Genomic DNA, 20,622 nt, shown 5'->3' with positions numbered 1-20,622 from the left:
TCTCACAATGCTAACAAATTGTGGGAAAATTGATAGGATATTTATTTTCGAGCCATGCGTGTTCCAAAAAAAATGTGTTACTGCTTTCGCTCAAAATTCAAACAAACACTGAAGCTTTTCAATATCACAAGCCATTAAGTGTAATTATATTTGCTCTGCCATTATTTTGTGGTGAGATATCATGTACCAGACAGCTGAGAGATTTAATAAATCACTTACTGCCGTTCAAGTGTGAGCTACTTCCCTTGTTCTCACTGTGGGGGTGTTCTCTTAAAAGCGTCTGCACATGTGTGCATGCGAACGCACTCGTGCACGATTATACGAGAGGGTCACCAAGGGTCACCCCTTTTGCCCACTCCAGAGACAGGAAATGGCTCCAATATGGGACTGAGTGAAGCTTCCTTCAGGACTCCCGGGAGTGATCCGGGCCCTGTGTCAGGAACAGAACGCCAGGATCACGAAGCCAAAATGGACAAAGTGGAAAATACAGATGTTTTGTTCTTCATATTTGAAACCATAGATCTGTGTCAGGCCTCAGAGGACCCTGGAGGTTTATTAACAGTGTCAGTGGGGCAGCAGATGATTGGCTGATAAGTCAGGAAACATTCATGTCCTGTTTAAAATGAACTCTGTGCGTTTCAAATTCTAATTCACATCTTACATGTGTTATCGGCACCAAAAATAAAATTTAAAAGCAGTTCTGTGAAATCAACAAGTTTACTTTAGGTTACAATCAATTTATCTCATATTTACAACTTTTTAAAACCTCTTCTTTCAGTGAGACTTTTTTTCCGGACCTAATCCTTAAACACTGGTGCTTCTTCTCATTTTGGACAGCGTGCAATTATTGTACATAGATGGTCAGCGCTGAACAACTGTCTTGGCTGTGACGGTAGAGGAGATTATTATTTACACAAAGCATATTTCCTAATGCCTGGAGGAATCATCTCTCTAAGGAATTTTAGAGCCACTCTTTCATGTCATAAAAGCAGGCAGTTTGTTACATTGCAGGCTCTTGACGGGTTATAACTGTCTTCAAGGATATACGGTGCCTTGAAAAAATTATTCATATTCCCTTGGCATTTTTAAATTGTGTAATTTTACAACCCCAAACTTCAACTCAGTTTTTATAAAAGGGAACAAGTGGGGAGCATACGTAGTTTTCAAAGGTTTTTAAAAAGTCTAATAAAAAGTATGGCTTGCATTTGCAGCTGCAAGTTTTTTTTGGGTAAGTCCCGACCAGCTCTTCCTGCAATTTAAGTGTTTGGCCAATCCTGCACATGTGTGCATCTACTGTATGTAGAAAATAGCTCAAGCTGTGTCAGATTGGATGGAGACCAACTGTGATAATCAATTTTCAAGTTTTACAATAGATTGTCAGTGAGATTTTGGTCTGAGCTCTGAGTGGGTCTTGTTATCAGATTATACTTGACCTAAACCATTCAATGTTTGCTCCAGCATTATGTTTAGGGTCCTAGCCCTGCTTTAATGTAAGCCTTTTCCCCAATTTACCTCTCCTCCATCTCCTCATCGACTCTATCCAGTTTCCCATTCTCTGATGAAGTGAAGGCTCCCCCACATCATAATGCTGTCAGCACCATGTTTCACATTGTTTTATATTTACCAAAACATTTAATTTAGGTCTTGTCTGGGATGATCTCCTCCTACAAGTTTTTCGGGTTTCCTACATGGCCTGTAGCAAAGAGCAAACAGAACTTAAAATTGCTTTCTTTCTAAATACTTGCATATTTGTTGACAGATTCCATTTTTCATTTTTAGATGATGAATTGTATAGTGTTCTGTGAGATGTTCAAAGTTTAGGATGTGTCATAACCAGAGCGTGCTTTAGACTTCTCCTAGCTGTATCCCCGACCTGTTTGTTGTGCTCCTTGATGTCATCATAATACTGTTGGTTTGCTAATGCTCTGTAACAAACCACTGAGACCTCCAGAGAACAACTGTATTGTGCGATTTTCAGAGGCAATTTGTTGCACTAGATTTTTTAAGGGTATCAGAGAATGGGGTGCTGAAAAAAATGCTCTCCACACTTTCAAGACTATTGCAACATGATAAAATGTGAAAGAATTTACAAGTATGAATGCATGTTAAAGTTACTGAAAGTCAAATAATGAAGAGTATACATCATTCAATGTAATGTAAATGGCACATTTAAAATTTGCTACAGTCAGAGAAGCTTTCGCTCATCATTAGCAAGGTTGAGGACAATACATCATGCATAAACTAAGCAACACATTTTGGGATACTGGTTAAGAAGTTTTATATTCATTCTTGTGTTTAACAGTGCACAATTTTATTGCTGCTTGTGAAATATTGAGACTGAATTGAAAAACCACAGAAATGGGGCCGATAAAAAGTCCATTAGTGGTTTTGTTATTGTGAACACACACACATTGCCTCAATTAAAAATACCCACAAAACTCCACTGAGAGAGACTGGGTTCTAACATTGGGCTTTTTCTCAGGTTATGTGAGAACCCTGGATTTTTTGGAGGGTACATGTGGTGGGTGGCTGGGCCTCCTGAAGTGACTTCAGCGTATCAGGGAACATATAGTTAAAGGTCTTCATTATGTAAGCAAAGCACATCATAACACAATAATTTCAATATGTAAAACTAATATTCTAGAGTTGAAATTTTAGCTGCAACTGTGGATTGTTTCTTCAAGGTAAGACATAAAAAGTTATGGTATAAATAGCTAATAACTATAAAGTATTAATATTTAAAGATTTCAGGTATATGTATCCAAAATCTTAAGGTGTGTATGGGTGACAGTTTAGATTATATGTAGCTGGAATTCTAAGCAAATACAAATTATTAGGAAATTCTTTTAATTTTTTTCTCTCTTTTTTTGTGGTGAATTATTTTCAGTTGGAAAACTGGGCACTCAATTGAGAAAAGATCACAAAACATCACATTCCAGCAGGCCCACTGTGCCTGCTGGAACAGACCAAGCCTTTTTGGTGTCATAAACCTAAAGCATTCAGCATCAGCGTGGTTTGCCTCGTGCCGGGTCCTCTCGTTAGCAAGTAATGATAAAGTCCCTGGCTTCATTATTACAATACAACCATTAATTTTGGTTTTTAACCATCCATCCATCCACCCATCCATTTTCTAACACCCTTGTCCCTAGTGGGGTCGGGAGGGGTGCTGGTGCCTATCTCCAGCTAACGTTTGGGGTGAGAGGTGGGGTACACCCTGGACAGGTCGCCAGTCTGTTGCAGGTTTTTAACCTTTACTTTTAAAGGTATATTTATGTGAATGGTGAGTAAGCCTGCCATGCTATTTATGTTAATTCTAGCATTCATTTTAAAGTGTGAGTGTTTTTACTCTATAGTGATCGAAACCTCACAGAGTTGGTGCAATGATTTAATTTCAACTGAGGGGTGAACAGCAGTGATAGTGCAAAATAAATCCTCTGTTTCAGGATCTGTTGTCACTGGTTAGAATGTAATAGCAAAAAGTTCTATCTTTTCCATGCAGCTTAGCTTTACCTGTGAAACTAAGATGAGTATCAATAATATTCATTAAAAACAAGATATAGGAATAAAAAGATCGTTTTTTCACAGATCTTGAGAGTAAATGTTAGAAGATGTACAGTAGATGAAGATAAACAAGGCTAGTCTATAGTTGCAGTCAAAGTCTGCCATCTTGTGTCTGTAACCGATGTTACACACAATCCTTGTTCATTTAAAGCAAAACCTGCATGTCTAATGCACTTAAAGAAAATAGCTCATGTCTGTATTTAAAGATTAATAATAAAGGTCATTACTAAGAGATTATTCAAATTCCATTCTTTTAAATTTGTGGAACATAAAATGAGTAAAGCAAAAAGCATGTTTGGAGTTGCTGTCAGTGTGACTGTTTTGTTATCTCAGTGCGTGACAATCATATTCACAGTGGTCACTGAAAAATAGCCAGAGAAACCACAGCTTTTGCTATTTTTTGGTGTACATTAAGTCAAAGTTGGACAAACGTGTAACTGACTGAAGTATGTATTCAACATAAATGTTGTGAATGTTAAATTTAAAAGTGTTAAGGTAACTTGGCGGATATTATTCTAACTCTGAGGTCTGTAGCTCCAGTTCTTGAGAGAAAAAATGTTTCAAAACATTAGGATGTAACTCTGTAGCTGTAACTGTAGCTTCAAAACACCCGAATCAAATGAATACTGACCACTGTTGACTGCTGCTATACTTAGCAACTTTTCAAACCCCTCTAGCACTTTTAATTAATGTATTTATTTTTTTCAGAAATGCAACTATTGAAAAATGTAGCAACTTTTTTTCTGTGGTATTAGAGACTGGCGACAAAATAGGGTAGTACCAGTAATACAGCAGTTACAGCAAACAGTGCTGCTTTGAGCCCCTCCCACTCCTGTCCTGCAGCAAATTCAACCCACTCTGCTCTGAGTGGATCTACATATGCATTGAATCATGCATATGCAAAGCTGTCTGCAACACAAAGTATCACATTAAATATGTTTGTTCATGCTGCCAAATGTTTTCTAATCCAAAATGACAAACAAATAAATTTCTGCATTTGATTCGCATAGCCTGACAGAAGATGAAGCTAAATAATTCATAGTTTATGCAGATCTCTGAGACCTCTATACCAGCAATACCAGTCAGAAGGATGAAAATGAGACAGTAAAATTTACTAAATGAGAAAACATCAATTTAGAAAATTCAGGTCTCTGATGTTTCTAATATTAACCAGGTGATCAGTATGTGAACCTCTACCTTCAACAGCTGTAGAAAGAGGAAGATGAATATCAAGTTGACACAAAAAAAGTAAGAAAACTTCAACAAAAAAAAGTTTTAAATATGAACAAAGTTGAACTTGGAAACCATCTTTGATTTTATGCTGTTCATGTTAACTCTTCCTCCTTGTTGATCCAGTTGTCTTTTCTCTGTTTCTGTTGTATGTCATAATAACTTAGATTAATGCTTCATTCATAGCCTTCATTCTTATCAATAATATTCATAGCCTTCATTCATATTGATAAGATTTACAACCTTCGATCATATTGATATTCATAGCCAACATTTACTGTATATAGATATTTATATCCTAAATTCATATCAATGATATTCATATCAATGAAATTCACAGCCTTTGTTCATATCAATAATATTCAAATCTTTCAGTCATATCAACAATATTCATAGCCTGTTAATATTAATAGCCTTCGTTCATATCAGTAAGTCACAACCTACATTGATTTCAATAATAACCACTGCGTTCATTCATATTGATTACATTCACAGTCTATGTTCATATTAATAATATTCAATGCCTATGATCTTATAGATAATATTTACAGGATACGTTAATATTGGCAGTATTCAAAGAATATAATATTGATATTACTCCCAAATTACCTCCATAACAATATTCACAGTTTTATACATATTTTTAATATTCACAGCCTATACATTCATTTGGATTATATTCCCATCCTATGTTCATATTGATAACATTTACAGTCTTTGTTCATATCGATAATATTCACAGCCTTTGTTCGTATTGATATTCACAAAATGAACATATAAAGAATTTCAGTTTTAATTCATGTGTTTACATCAATATTTTTTATGTATTTAATACAGTTGAACTGAAACTTTCACTTCAAAATATTTATTTGATAAATCACTCATCTGAATTACTATTAACCTGTTGTGTAGGATTTTCCCACAACAACGAAGGCAACACGAGAGAAGCGTTCACTGTCCTACTCAGACCTCAGTCGACGTCATAGAAGCACCGCCACCATGTTGGATCAGGAAGTGGGCATAGTCTTCGCTAGAACACCGAGCCCAGCTTAACGTCAACGGCCGCTGTCTCTTCTTGGCCGACCTGTCTTTCATCTCCTTTTTCCCCCTTTCAGAACTCGGTTTTGATGCTGCACGGCTCCCTATCTCACCGAGGTAGGAGCTTGTCTTTGAATCCGACCGCTTCGCAGCCCCAGCGATGACTTCTCTCACGCAGAGAACCTCGGGCCTCGTCCAACGGAGGACCGAGGCCATTCGCAGCGCCGCTGCCGCCGAGAAGGAGAAAGATTCTGGCGGAGAGGAAGACGAGGCTCGCCGAGTTGAAGAAGAGGAGGATGACAAGGGGGACTCTAAGGAAACCAGGCTGACGTTGATGGAGGAAGTCCTGCTTCTGGGCCTCAAGGACCGAGAGGTGCGGGGCTGTTTGTAATCCGTTAACTTATTAAAAGTGTTTACGTTGCGTCATCGGCTAAATGTCAACACAGAACACCGAGTTTATCCACTCAGTAGCGAATGTTTCCGGGATTTGTTTATGCTCAGCTCGACGTGTCTGACTTTAAAGTGTTACGGTGTAAATCCTGTTAGCCAACGTGTGTCAAAGTAGCTTCTGTTTACCGACGTGCAACGTGTCAGTTCTCTCAAGGTGCTTAATAATAACTGTATTATCTGAATACGGCGGTCTGGTGCGGTTCCGAAGCATCCGGTTTATAACTTCCCGGATCAAAGCAGTTATGCTACTTGTTTACTGAGCTACGTAGCTTCCACGGCTTGCGTTACCTGGGTAGTTCTCCAGGTGTGAGGTCCTTTGAAACCTGGAAGTGTTGTACCAAGGCAGGATCAACACGTCAGCTAAGCCAGCGTTTTTTCTTCTTCTTCTTCTTCTTCGCTCAGGGCTACACGTCTTTCTGGAACGACTGTATTTCTTCCGGCCTCCGCGGCTGTATGCTGGTAGAACTGGCCCTCAGAGGAAGGATACAGCTGGAGGCCTGCGGTGTGCGGAGGAAAAGCCTCCTGGCAAGAAAGGTGAGTATTTGTCATCGAAATTCTTTATATGGTATACCGTAGAGTTAGTTTGTTTTTAAAGATAATTATGCTTCAGAGGAAGAATTTTTATCTTTCCAACAAAGGCACTCCTTGCCACACTTGTAATTCCTGTTTGCGTAAGATGTGAATCCAGTTAAAAGTTGACTTGTCTGCCACTGACAATTATCTTTTTGTTTTTGCAAGGTTATCTGCAAGTCTGATGCACCAACAGGAGATGTGCTGCTGGATGAGGCCTTGAAGCATATTAAAGAAACTCAGCCTCCAGAGACTGTGCAGAGCTGGATAGAACTCCTCAGTGGTGAGATAAGCACTTCTGACTTTGTAAAACAAAGCTTGCAGTCATCATGAAACTGCCTAAGTAGATTGTGTGCTTTTATTTGCATATCTTGTGCTGATTTGCTCTATTTTACTACAAAGTAGTTTTCCCATTTGGTCCTTGTTATTCAAGGTTACTTACATTTAACCATCTAAATTTTTAAGCAAGTCAAAATCCCACCAAGTTGATGTCATACTAGTTACCTTCAAATGCAACTCATTATTAATTTAAGGATGCAAGGTTGTGCACGTTTTACTTCTTCCTTTAATTGGAATCATTGTGTTGTAGTTCTTGCACATGTTTTCAGACTATTTTGCACCGTGCCAAAACTCTTAAAAAAAAAGAAATGACCAATTTGTTGGTTTGATTACAGAGATTTTCGAACTTGTCAATCGCCAGTGCTATGAAGCTTACCAGAAGCCGTGTCTTAAGGCTGTAAGTTAAGTAACCGAAGCCTGAAGGCAATGGGCACTCCTGTCTGAGTTGAAAACCAAAACTGAGCAGAAGTATATTTAACTTGCGTTAAGTCACCTAAGTTATCTTTAATCTTAATGTGATTCATAAAGTTTAAAGGGAATTTACAACACCATGTTGGAGAAGAAATTCTTCAGTCTTTGTCTTAGGATTACCTAAATAACCAGTCTGAAAAAGTGCATTTTTCAAATATGTTTCGCAAACCTTTAAAACACTCAATTGCTACAAGAGTATTGCACATACAATTTTAAATGTAAAAGCATTGTTCAACACTGTATGAGTGTTTTGTTTTTTTCCATGAATGTTGCCTGAATTTGTAAGAATTCAGGTGTTTTGACATGATGACAATCTAAGTAGGATCGAAACATAGATGGCAAATGATGTGAGGATCAAGTGTGCAGACTTCTATTCTTGGCATATTTGCTCATTATTTCTGCATATTTTCCTCCATTTACACAATAACTGTCGCTATATTCTGTACCTCTTTTAGGAAATGGAGGGTAGATTAACGTTAACACTCTCAATCCAACTACTACTATCCTAACAGCTCATCATCGTCACTACTATTAATCGTATATCTTCACTATGCTGACTTGGAAGTGTGATTTCTACCCTCTTGGTATTGTGATATTGTCTGTTGCCTTAGGGCAACATCTTACCAAGGGGAGTTAGCTTACAGAAACATGCAGAAACCCTGGTTATTTAAAGCTACATTTTTGTGTTGACCTGTAGGAGAGACCTGGAATCCCCTGAAGCTCCACTACCAGCTCCGAAACGTCAGAGAGCGTCTGGCCAAAAACCTGGTAGAGAAGGGGGTCCTCACCACAGAAAAACAGAACTTCCTGCTTTTTGACATGACCACACATCCGCTAACCAACAGCACCATCAAGCAGGTATGATGAGGCAGTGTTCATCCTGTCCATTCATTGTTGAGCTGATTAAGGATTAACGAGTCGATGTGTAACATAAAAAGTAAAAGCATTTTTCAGCTCTCCATGTCAGACTGCTATTGTATGAAGTGTAGTCACACCCTCAGTTAAATTTTCAACAAGTTTGACCTCTTCTAGCACAGTTTCAGCTACATTAGATCTTGATAAATGCACACTATGTAATTTGTCTTTTTTGAGTTTTGCATCTCAAAAAAGTATTCATACCTTTTGAACTACTTCACAAAGTACATAGAGCCCACCTGTGAGTAATGGTGTAAATCTAGCTGTTATGTAAAGGCCAGCTGGATGTTTTTATTAAAAAATATATTAATATAAAGGTGAATATTTTCAATGTTAAAGGGAGGAATTAGTTGGGGATTCAGGCTGAACATTCTGCAGCATTGCACCGTTGTTTTGTTATTCAGGGGCAGGCCCATGCATTTTTTTTTATCAGAGCCACTAAAACAAAAAAAAACAAAAGACAGTTTTCATCTTCCTTTTACCCCACAACTTGTATTTTAAGTTTCAACAAAGTTTAGGTGTTGCAATCTCAATAATAGTAGGTGATACACTTCTGTTTTCTGAAGTTTTAGATTTTAGATCAACATTTCATCAGCTTTCAGAGTAGCATACAAGACAGAATGGAGTAGAAATGAAAGGATGTATAAATGAACAATGAACTGACTCATGTGTCCAAAGCTGTGACCTGTATTTGTTGTCCTTTTTCTCTTAAAAATGCATTATTTTAGCTAAAAATCTTTGCTTTGAAAACATTGTTTCTACAATAAGTTCTGGAACCCAACTATTGGTGAAGTTATTGCATTTTACTTTATTTTAAGCAGACATTGCCATGTATATATTTATTTTTTTAATTTCATTAGCTTATAAATGCCTCTGCAGATTGATCAGACATTGGCCTCCAAAATGAGGATGTCTGTGTAGCTCTTCACGTGTTGTGTAATTAAATTATTTGGTAATATAAGTTGACTTGCACATTGTTTTATCGTGCCAACAAAATATGAAATAAAGAGTCGCACACACACATGTCATCCTCTCACCATTTTAAAGATTCAGCACGTCACAACTTGATTCATTGTAAGTTTCACAAAACCTTTATCTCCATTTAAATGAGTCTTTTGTTTTAGTAGACTTGATGATTCAAAACTACTTGGCTCAGCTAATATTTCTTAATTAGATAATTAGATTAAAAATAAGCTGTAATTTAATTTAATTTTTTTGTTGGGTGTGAAAGATGGGATTCAGCCAACAAGCCTTATTAGTGTAATAAATTGTTGTGCTCACTGGCAGAAATCTGAGGATTGCACCAAGAAGCAATATTTCCAGCTTATGCAGAGTTGGATGTTCGCTCTCTTCATCACTGATGTGGATCTCTATAAAACTGACAGTTTAAACTGTAAAAAGGAGACCAACCAGTTCAATAAATATTCCGAGTTTAATAAATATCCCAGGAGAAAAAAATGAGGTTGAAACATTTATGTGGTCAGGCGAATTGATTGTAACTGAGTCATAAGAACCGATTAGAGAACTTTTGATTAACGGTGAGTAAATGTTGGGCTCATCCATCATTTAGACCTTCATCCAAATTATGTTTATTGGTCTAAAAAGCCCAGTGGATGAGTCTTGCACAAACCATCCTACTTTCTTTTTCCTTTAAATTTTGGGCTTTTTGAGATGACAAGATTTTCTCACAAAATGTAGACAGCTCTAATCGCTGTTTCTTTAAACAGAAGAACAATTATTTCTACTACTATTCCTAAAATCGGTAAGATTTTAAACAGTTGAAATATCTACTCCATATTTTTCATTTTACATATAGCATAAGGCAAAAATATTTAAAATATATGTATCTGTTTTTGTGTTTTAACTGGGCTGTATATGCAGGAGGCCAGCCAACCGTGGTTTCAAAACAGCGTTAGTTTAGTAAGAGTGATCGGTGGGATGTTTTAAATTTCTGTGACTCTTGGTGGTTTTTGCTACCTGAAAGACAAAATTAGCAGCATCATACTTAATAGAGATTTCATATTAATCTGAAGGATTTAAACTACGGTACTATGTGGCATAAAATCTCGCCTAAGTTTCTATTGTATGTAGTTAACAGCTTTATTGGGGTGCTCATTGTTCTACAACTCTTTAAGTGTCTAAATGAGGCATGAAAATACTCATTTTCTGAGAGAACTCATAAGCAGAAAGCCTTAGTTAATTAAATTAACTTATATTTACCCTCACACTGCAGTGTGTTTCAGAGTATGATAAATTTGAAGATGCTTTCACAAAGCTCTAGAGCTTTGTGAAACGTCTTTTGTACTGACCACTCAACTCTCTTAGTGAGTGTTACAGATTTGGTGAATGCTGGAAATGCTGTGGGTTCCCCCTTACTTTTAGTGATTGGTTAAAAGTATAACTGTCGTCTATAAAAGGGATTTCTGTTTTCTCATTTGGCTCTTTAAGTGGAAGTAACGCTTTCCTTTGATCCACTCCAGCGCCTTGTCAAGAAAGTCCAGGATTCCGTTTTGGAGAAGTGGGTCAATGATCCTCATCGCATGGACAAGCGGGTGCTCTCCCTGATTCTCCTGGCTCACTCGTCCGACGTTCTAGAGAACGCCTTCGCCCCCCTCCAGGATGACCAGTACGACCTGGGCATGAAGCGGGTCCACACCCTGCTGGAGCTGGAGCCCGAGAAGGAGAGCTCAAAGCCCAATGCCAATGAACTCATGTGGGCTGTGGTCGCTGCATTTACTAAATGAAAATGCCTGACTGGTTGAGACTGAAACGATCTGGCTGTGGTCTGGGTTATTTAATTGGTTGAAGGACTTAATGAGACAGACTTCACTTAAATAAGACAATCTATTCTGGTTGAGGAGCCTGTTTATACATCTATTCTGGATGACATTTCTTTTGGTGGTAGTCCATATTAACACAGTGCAGTCTGAGTGGTGGTGGGCTTCACCAAGTAACTGTTGATTGGAAAGAATGGTGTCTGAATGGAAAACGACGACTGGCTGCTTTCACATGAGTGAGGTAAGTGATCTGCCACCGCGGACTATGGATCTGTTTAAAAACATCAACACTACGAGCGGACGAGCCTCTGCTTGCATAGGATGGCACCAGAGAGCAGAGCAGGTGGCAGTTGTCATGGTGAATATGAAGAAACTGACCAGGGTCAAGCGTCGCATCAAAGAAAAGAAAAAACGTCACCTGCATTGCTTCAAGGTCTGGCCACTGTCTGCAAACTAGTCTCTGTACGCTCCCTCATGCTAATTCGTGAATTAAAAGATGGAAAATTACATGGCTATAGATACTCTTTGCACTCACGGAGGCCCCCCCCACTACGCTACGCCCTCTCCAACAGTTCATTCCCCAGCGTGTTGGGGAGAAATTGCTTATCGTTACTGTTAGAACAGATTACCTGAATGTTTCACAGATTTTCTCATTATTTTGTCCTCATGCTTTCTCCCCTCCCTTCTTTCTCATCACATCCTGAGGAAGAAAGGAAGGATAAAAACACCTGAGTTCTGTTCGTTATCTGACCCTTTAGTGACTTACATGAAGAACTTCACCTCCAGTGTATTTAAGTACAAAAAAACGTTTTTTTTTTCCCCAAGTGTCCATTCTGTGTTTATAGTACATTGCTAGTCCCAGCATTGTTGTTTTATGTAGCTAGCTGATGCCTGGAGTAGCCTTTCATTTATCACCTGTTCTATTCAGTCTTTACCCCTGTAGGTTGGATTCTGTTTATAGGTATTTTACAGGATTGAGTAACATTAAAAATTATGAACCTTAGCAACTCTGACAAAAAAAAAGAGAAGAAATTAAAAGCTCCCTCTGTAGACTGCTTCTGATTAATAACAGCTTCTGCTTTCTGAGTGTGCATTAAAACTAAAGGTGCTTTCAGAAACTAATTTCAGATTGGGATTTCTGAGGATAAGGGTAACGAGGCTGCTTACTGAAATAGGCTGGGGATATTTCTACTAGACAGGTTTGTTTCAGTTTGGTCCATGTTAGTGTCAATTTCCCCCCTTTTTGTTCTTAATGGTTAAATACACCTCTTCACTGAACGCAGCTGGTTTTACACCCATGACGATTTAAGAGTCTTGTTCAAGTGGAGTTTTTGTTATCCGCCTTATGAAATTCACAGGCCTACTTTCCCACTTTGCTGATCCACAAACTTGAGTGTGAACTGTTTTCCTTCTACGAAAGAATGGAAATTATCAGTAAAAATCTTAAGAAGAAATGCGTAGTTTGGATGAGGTGACCCTTAAAGGCTCCATCTTGCAGTTGGTGAATCTATAAGTTTTATTTTATATATCTAGTCATAAATCATACAGATTTTGTTTAAAAAATAAATAAGTAAAAAAACATGGGGATGTTGTTTTGTTCTTTAGAAGATGGAAGAGTTAGCTGGGAAACAAATCCAGAAGAATAGAACATGTAGTCCGTTGGAACAAAGACTTAACACCAAAAACACGATTCAGAGCAAGTCAGTTAAAACTTATTTTCATAAATAAAAGTGTGATCATAAATATCATTCTGTTCTAGTCAATGTAATCTTTGTGTAATGTGAAATTGCTTTTTGTTTGATTGCATACATTTTTCTTTCCTGTTTGGTTTTAATTTCTACATACAACATGCCAAGGGGTATGAAGAACTGTTTCAATGCGTTTACAGCAAAGAGACCATGCATGCTATTGGTGGAGGAGCCGGGGTACTTGACGGATGTAGCTACAGAGAACAGGCTTGTATGTAATTATTAGTCATTTTACGTGTATGATCTAATGGAATTCAATGAAAGGGATCTACTCTGCTATTCTCTATAATTCTGTATGCTTTTTTTGTATTACCACGGAAAATAAAGTAAGGATCCTTTAAGTGCCTGAATTCACCGTTTTGGTGTTTTTTATTTTCATGTTTTCTATAACCATTTTATATATTGCAGCATCCATACGTCTCATAAGGTGCTTTTTTTCCTGCTACAAAAATTTAGGATTTATAAATTTTGAGTAAGGTCTGTAGTTCTCAATGTAGTTTTCAGTGTTTTTCCTCGAGGTAAGAATGAGTTTACCAACTGCTATAACACTAGATTCAAATGTTTGAGCATAAAAATGGTTCAAAGTATGGATCTTTGACATTCAGTCAGTTAATATACTGGATAATCTTACTTTGTCATGCAAAACTACTCAAAACTCTTGAACATTAAAGTTATGTCACATTGCAAATATAACCTCTGTTTGTGTTATTTGGATTTTACTTAAACCAACACAGGTAACACAAAGCAAAGGATACCAGCATGCAGGGTTGGTATCCTGCATGTTTTTATTCTTTCCCTGGTTCAGTAGCAGATTTGACTTGCTGGGAGAGGATAGTTGGGCCATTTGAATCAGCTGTGTTAGAGCAGAGACACCTATGGCTCAAAGGACCTGGAACTTTATGGATGTTTCTCCGCTTCAATATTGGATGGTTCCAATATTTGCTCATTAGCAGAGCTCTGTAGTGCTTGACTGCCTGCTAGTGAGGCAGTTTAACCATTTAATTTAAGATTGTAAAACATAAAGGCACACGTCTAAAAGTTGCAGGACCCTGGCCTTTGTGGACTGGAATTTGAGACCACTGGCTGAAAGGCCTCAACATGCTTTATCTGCTTTGTGTGCACGCATTTGCATGTTATTTCCACTTGGGGGCAGTCTTGTCAACATGAAAACAGTTTGAAGGGTAGTTGTTTGTGGTGTTCTTGCTTTGTTGGTCTTTTTCCTTTGCTCAGATGTTACCTGTACGTCTAAGGTACTAATTCTAAATAACTCAAACCTATTTTAAGGTCAGTTAGAATAACCAAGATTATTCCTATTTTCAAAATGTCACAATAATGAGAGAAAATGTCAGAGATTTTTTTTTTCAATTCTTCAAAATCAGAACTTTGAATACATTTCCTCAGTATTTGCTAGTATTGCCACAAAGTTGACTTAAGCCACTTTGTAACCACTTTGCCTGGTTGCTAAGAGTCATCGTCCATTTGGAAGGCCCATTTGCATCCGAGTTTAAATTTCCAGGCTGATATCTTTTGATATTTCAGGAATATTTCCTCATAATGTATTTTTCTTGGGTTGCCATCTAGTTTATGAAGTGAACCAGTTCCTTGTGTGCGTTTGGAAACTCCAATTTGGCTGTTTTGTATTTCTTTTAAAATAATCGAGTGGCCTTTCAGCTCATTCCACAGTAACATCACAAGGTCTTTGGCTTTTGTTCTTTGCTGATTTCTTGAGATTCCCATAATTTTTAACAAGATAGTGAGTCTGAGGTGTTCTCTTGAAAAGCATCCACAGGTGTTCCTCCAATTAACTTAAATGTGTCAGTTACCCTATCATTAGTTTCCAAAGCCTCCAAAGCATCTTCATCTGGGTTTTCCCTCATTAAAAACATAGTAATCATTTTGGATGTAAACTGCTGATTTAGAAGACATTAATATACGAATCTCCAACACATTCTCTTATTGTGGCATTCAGCAAATCTTTATTTGCTGTTTGTGAACCTCGGTCAATAAAATTTGACAAATTAAACTGTGAGTCTAATCCTCTTCATAAGACTGTTTTAGAAAACCGGATTATCTTTAGTCAGAGGCTTCTTGAAATTTGTTGTAATACAGACTGCTACACCAGATCTTTTCCACTCACAGCCAACACCACCTGCAACTCCGAAGAAATCAGATTAAATACGAGTTACAGCAGTTTCTAATTTCCCTTTGGGATCAGTAAAGCATTTTTGAATTTGAATGAGACAGACATATTTCTATGTGAGTTCTAAATTTAAGAATCTAATCTAAAAGCAAATCCAGGTATGATATCTGGAAACATTTTTTTCCTCCCTGAAATAAAAAGAGAAATAGCTCATGCTTAACAAATATGAGCTTCCTTTGTCTCAGTTTCTGTAAAAATGTTGTCCAGAAGACTTGGCTAATTTTCACAATGTCATCAATTTGTTCTAAAAAAAAGAAATACATTAGTCCCATTGAGGATGATTTATTTTTAAGATCCAAGTATCAGTGCAAACAAATTTATTGCCATTAATTACAATATCCTCAGCATCAGGCATACAAAGATACATCAGTAAAGGTGGAGATAATTTAGTCAGGTTTTTCTGCTACATTTCAAAGACATAGTATTTCAAATATACTCTGCCTAACATCCATGTAATGCTGTCAAAGACAGAACAGGTTGTATAAAACCTGACAACATTTTAACTTAAAAAAATTAAAATAAGTTCACAAATACTTAAAACAATAAATAGAACTACAACCATTGTCAAATAACAGTTGTATCCCATTAAACAAAGACAGTACAAGTAACTATTATGAGAAAGAAATTGTTCCATTTGTAACTTTTTTAACAAATCCATAACACCAACATTTCCCATTGCTACAACTCTTAAATGAACCTGCTGTAAACATGATTCGGTGCACGAATGTTTGTGTTTTTCAGTTCCAGTATCTTCAGCAGACAACTGCCATGTAGTCGTTGTCCTTTGGTCCAGTCAGCCGCGGGATCAACATCCTCCCGCCTGTTTTGTTTTCCATCTTAATCTCACTCCAAAGTCCACACTGGCGAGTCCCGCCAGATGTGTCAGCAGTGGAAAGCCCTCGCAAGGATCACCATGTCATAACCAGTAATGGCCTTCTCATCCAAGGCTAGTTTGGGTTTTGTCGAATTCATGATTCCGTCTGTGTCGGTGTGACCTCTCATTTTATTTTGTTGAGAGTCTCATAGTTCTTGAGCAGCATTTCCAGGAGTTTATATCTCCAGTACAATTTATCTCCAACTTGCCGCAGCTCGCGAGCGCAGAGCTCAGCAGCGGCAGGAAGATCTGTGAGGCAGAGAAAAAAGTCAAGGTTACAATTGGAAACATTAAGACCCATAGTTTCACACAAGCACATTTCTACTCAAACAGGTTTGTCTACATCCTTTTTAACTCACCGTGGTTTTCCACTTTGACTGTCATCTTAGACCAGAAGTTTTCAGATGTTCAGTTTTTCTCGATCACTGAGTTTTTAAATGCCTGTTGTGTTGCTTTGACAAGGAAGAACAGGTTGAAGCTAAACTTAGGAAGTGAAGCTTAAGTACTGATTAAGTAGTTTGATGACGTAGCGACCCAAGGAATCCCCTGCCAAGCTCCACCCACTTGAGAACTTGTTTATGATATTGTTGTAAACTTCTCTAATCAGGAAGCCTTGCATAACATGTAATATCTTTACTCTCTATATTATACACATCTACTGTTAAGGCACGACAACACTAGAAAACTAATGAACATACTCACAAATTAAAAATTTGATATCTTCATGAGTTCACAGCAGTGCGATATCGAAAGTAAACAACTACAGTGAGTCATATGATGAAAGATGACATCATTTCTTACTCCCATGTTCGGATATATGTCAATAAATTAAATCTTGCTTATCATGAAGATACATTTATGTAAGTGTACAACTTTACCAGTTCATAGGAGGATTGTTTTTGTGTTCAAATGTTACAAAACTCCAAAGGTTGACTTTGGAGTTCACTGTGTACTGTCACTTTGTATGACAGTACACAGAAGCCCGAATACTTCAAGCAACAGCCACACTATGTAGTTAACAACACAATTATCATGTGACAGACCTTCATATTAAAAGTAAAATACACAAATCTCAATCCTCCATACAGGAGCATGAACACATGAACATGTCACTACATGAGCATGTTATTCTGTTCTGCTCTCCGAAAAGGGGAAAGTACCACTGAATATACTTCCTTGTGCAGTCAGGTGATCGGTGGTCTGATGTTTTAGCTAAAACAATCTTATCTCACTCAAAAGCACCTTGTTACTTTATTTGGCAATTCTGTTTCAAAGAGGTCCCATTGTTTACTTTCGACTATCTTAGTGTGACTACATACTTTCAAACCAGGCCTCGTGGCACATGGCTGATTTTTCTGTTTCATGTGACTTATAGTCTGAGAAGATTTTATCATCTTTTTGTCTCTGGTTCCTGGAATCAATGATGGCCTTTTTTCCACAGAAAGATGTACTTTCATAAAATCAACTTTGACAATAGACAAAGATAAAAAAAAAAAATTTTAAAAAGCTTTTCATATCAACCTTGAGTTATACAGTGGAACAATGATCTGAAGTAAACCAGCAAGTCCACCTTGGAGTAACTTGTAAACTTTAAATCAAGACACAAGTTCAAATAAGAAGCTGTGGTATGTCATTTGTGCAAAAAAAAAAAACCCCACCTCCAATGTAGCAGATTTAAAACAGATATGGAAGGAGAAATAGGCCAAAATTCCTCCATAGGGATGCATGAGACATAATGAGAGCATCAAAATGCCAGACGGCAGTTGTTGCCGCCACAGCAACAGCTGACCCTCACCTTTTTCCCCCTAAATAAATGAAACTGTAATTTGAAGACTTGTCTAAAATTAAATTGGATTTGGTGAGCTAAAACATTTAAGTGTGACAGAAAGTAAAAACGTTAAAAAAAAAAGCTGGAACAAAATAGACAGCACTGTAGAGACACCAGTAAACAGGTAAAAATCCCGAAAAACTGTTTTAACACAAACAATTTCATCATACAATTGATTTTAAAGTTATAGGAAGTAAATGAGGAATAAGTCAAATGTCACATTTGAACTGAGGAAGTGCTTCTTCTGCCTGTCTGACTTCTTCCACGTTGTAAGTTACAAACGAAACAAACTGGTCACGTGGTTGAAGAAGGCGTGTCCACAGCTCATAATAGTACTATCAAATGTTTTTGAGTTCACTGTTATAACGTACTGAAGATAATGTACCTAGAGAGACAGTTTTTTCACAGTAAATGTACCATGAACTTGTTTATCAATGGATGCGTACTGCAAAACAGTTACTGATTCCATATTCTGTAGCAAAGCATATTTAGGAAGCCTATTTAGCCAGATAGGTATTATTGTAATGCTCTCCAAAGTACTGAATTAGTTTCAAAATCAGAAACACAAAGATTACATCTGGAACTTTCCACTTAGAAATACCTATTATATAAAAAGTCCTGAAATCTGTGTATTTCACAGGAAATATGGGTTTATTTAAGGTTAGTACTCACCAGCGTAACATCAGCACTCCAGTTAATGATTCTTCTTTAATTTATTTAAGTTTTTAAAAAAAGCACAGGTAAACAAAGATCAAAACGCATACTACATCATAGAGGTGGATGATATGAGCTTCTTTTTTATATATCAATTTTATCATATTTTTTGGTATTTATTGTAATAATAACAAAAGTAATGTTAAAACACTAGAGTTGAAACCAAAAATGTATGTCACTCAACAAAAGTCAGCAATATAATTATTTTTCTTATTAAATCAAACCAAACTTTTTTTTGGTCTTAGGTCAGTTAAAATTTGAAAATAATTTCCATTGACTGGACGAGCAGTAAATCCCCCATACTTCCTAGTTAGGCTGGTGTTCCCTGGTGTCACTTTTTCCTGCAAATGCAACAATGGTCCTTATGACCAAACAGTTTCACTTTAGTTTCATCAGACCACACGACATATCTCCATACAAGAAGGTCTTTGTAATTGTGCATTTGCAAACTGCTATCTGGCTTTATATGCTTTTTTCCCCTTCCTTCCTCCTGGCCCATGTCATTACAGGACACACTGTACTGTGGATGATGACACCTTGTAACAGCTTCATTTTTTAACAAGATCTTCGACTCTTGTCCTGGGGTCAGTTTGCACATTTCAGACCACAACATATACATCTCTGGGAGACAGAAGAACCCATCTCCTTTCTGAGCAGTATGATGATTGGACATTCCCATCATGTCTATACTTGCGTCAGTCATTAAAATACATCTTGACTAGAAACTCTGTATCTTCTCTTGCAGAGATGATTCATATACTTCTTTTTCAAAGAAAGTGAAGTGAAAAAGTCTTCTCTTCAAAGATTTTTTCTGGGTGACGTATTTGTATTCCGCTTTATTTTCTAATGCCAATTGTCTCAGTCATATTACAGATACAACACATATTCCGATACACATCCGATTTATATTGAAATATTACATTATTTCCTTCTGTTAGGATCTTGTAGTCACTGGTGACTACAAGCTCAAGTTTCAGGAAACCTTGCAGTCTTCCAGGAAAAATACTTTCCAAAAACTTTTCTCAGGGCCTCAGGCGCACACATCTCCTTCTGCTAGTAAAAGAATAGTCTTTACAGTCATATAGGTACTTTTATAAATTAGTCATACAATAAAAACTGTCCTATAATAATTCAGCAGAATAACTGGCAAGTAGAAACACAAACAAAGGGAGGGGGGTAGAGTAGGTTTTTGCATTAGGCTGACATTCAGATCCTAAGTTCAGTGGAGTGAGGGGAAGGCGGGAGAATGGGTATAGAGAGGCGAGGGGGCAACCGCCCTAGTTGCCCAAATCAGAAACTGCCATTGGTCGATTATATGCACGTGTCATTGCAGCGACTGAAAATTACCTGAAGAAGGCATGCCATTCCTGGGTGGTGAAACTTAAGAATACCAGTGGCTTCAGCGAGAGCGGACAGGTCCAAACGTGTCTGAACACTTCTGTAATTCTGGGATACGTGAAGCAGATATTTAGTTTACATAGCTAAATTATTGCCCAATGGCTTTGCTAGTGTTATTTTTATATTCCAGAAAATTTTCTTTTCAGTTCTGACTGTTTCCTTAGTGCAGTCTTTTTCAAACTGTGATCCACGGGCGTCCCCTAGTGATCCGCGAGGTACTGCATTTAAACGACCTTGTACTGTATTTGCCATGACGTGAGCTAAAAAGTGCTAGCCAAAGGATTGTGTTAAAAGTAATGGAAAACTGGCTTAAAACCGGGTTACTCAAAAGTTTGACTTTGCTTGGTAATGAATGAGGCTCTGCTTACAGGTCTACTATTGCTATTTTTTTATTTAATTAAATGATTAAATTAATTAAATAAAATTAATAAATACAATTGACAGAAATGGGTGGATTATTTTTATATTTAATGGTGCAAAAAATGATTTTTTGTTTCTGCTAAAGCAAT

General features: G+C 37.3%; 1 protein-coding gene and 1 long non-coding RNA gene across 2 annotated transcripts; one reads left to right on the top strand and one right to left on the bottom strand.

Moving 5' to 3' along the window:
* The first annotated feature begins 5,665 nt into the window (after positions 1–5,665).
* LOC114149566 (Golgi phosphoprotein 3-like) lies at positions 5,666–13,449 on the top strand. The gene is made up of 5 exons (XM_028025555.1): positions 5,666–6,202; positions 6,682–6,813; positions 7,018–7,132; positions 8,357–8,517; positions 11,055–13,449. Exons 1-5 carry the CDS (start codon positions 5,990–5,992, stop codon positions 11,316–11,318), a joined length of 885 nt encoding a protein of 294 aa, XP_027881356.1. The 5' UTR covers positions 5,666–5,989; the 3' UTR covers positions 11,319–13,449.
* Positions 13,450–15,569: 2,120 nt separating this feature from the next.
* LOC114149046 (uncharacterized) lies at positions 15,570–16,673 on the bottom strand. The gene is made up of 2 exons (XR_003596419.1): positions 16,533–16,673; positions 15,570–16,422 (listed from the first exon to the last, which is right to left on the bottom strand). It is a non-coding gene; the product is annotated as an uncharacterized LOC114149046 (long non-coding RNA).
* Positions 16,674–20,622: the final 3,949 nt, after the last annotated feature.

The sequence above is a fragment of the Xiphophorus couchianus genome, chromosome 8, assembly GCF_001444195.1.
Source record: "Xiphophorus couchianus chromosome 8, X_couchianus-1.0, whole genome shotgun sequence".
NCBI lineage: Eukaryota > Metazoa > Chordata > Actinopteri > Cyprinodontiformes > Poeciliidae > Xiphophorus > Xiphophorus couchianus.
This window is presented reverse-complemented; position numbering and strand designations above follow the sequence as displayed.

Excerpts from the sequence above, each read along its gene's own strand:
- LOC114149566 (XM_028025555.1), top strand. The coding sequence starts at position 5,990 with ATGACTTCTCTCACGCAGAGAACCTCGGGCCTCGTCCAACGGAGGACC. Across the intron at positions 6,814-7,017 it reads AAAGCCTCCTGGCAAGAAAG|GTTATCTGCAAGTCTGATGC; the intron begins GTGAGTATTTGT and ends TGTTTTTGCAAG. Across the intron at positions 8,518-11,054 it reads CCAACAGCACCATCAAGCAG|CGCCTTGTCAAGAAAGTCCA; the intron begins GTATGATGAGGC and ends GATCCACTCCAG.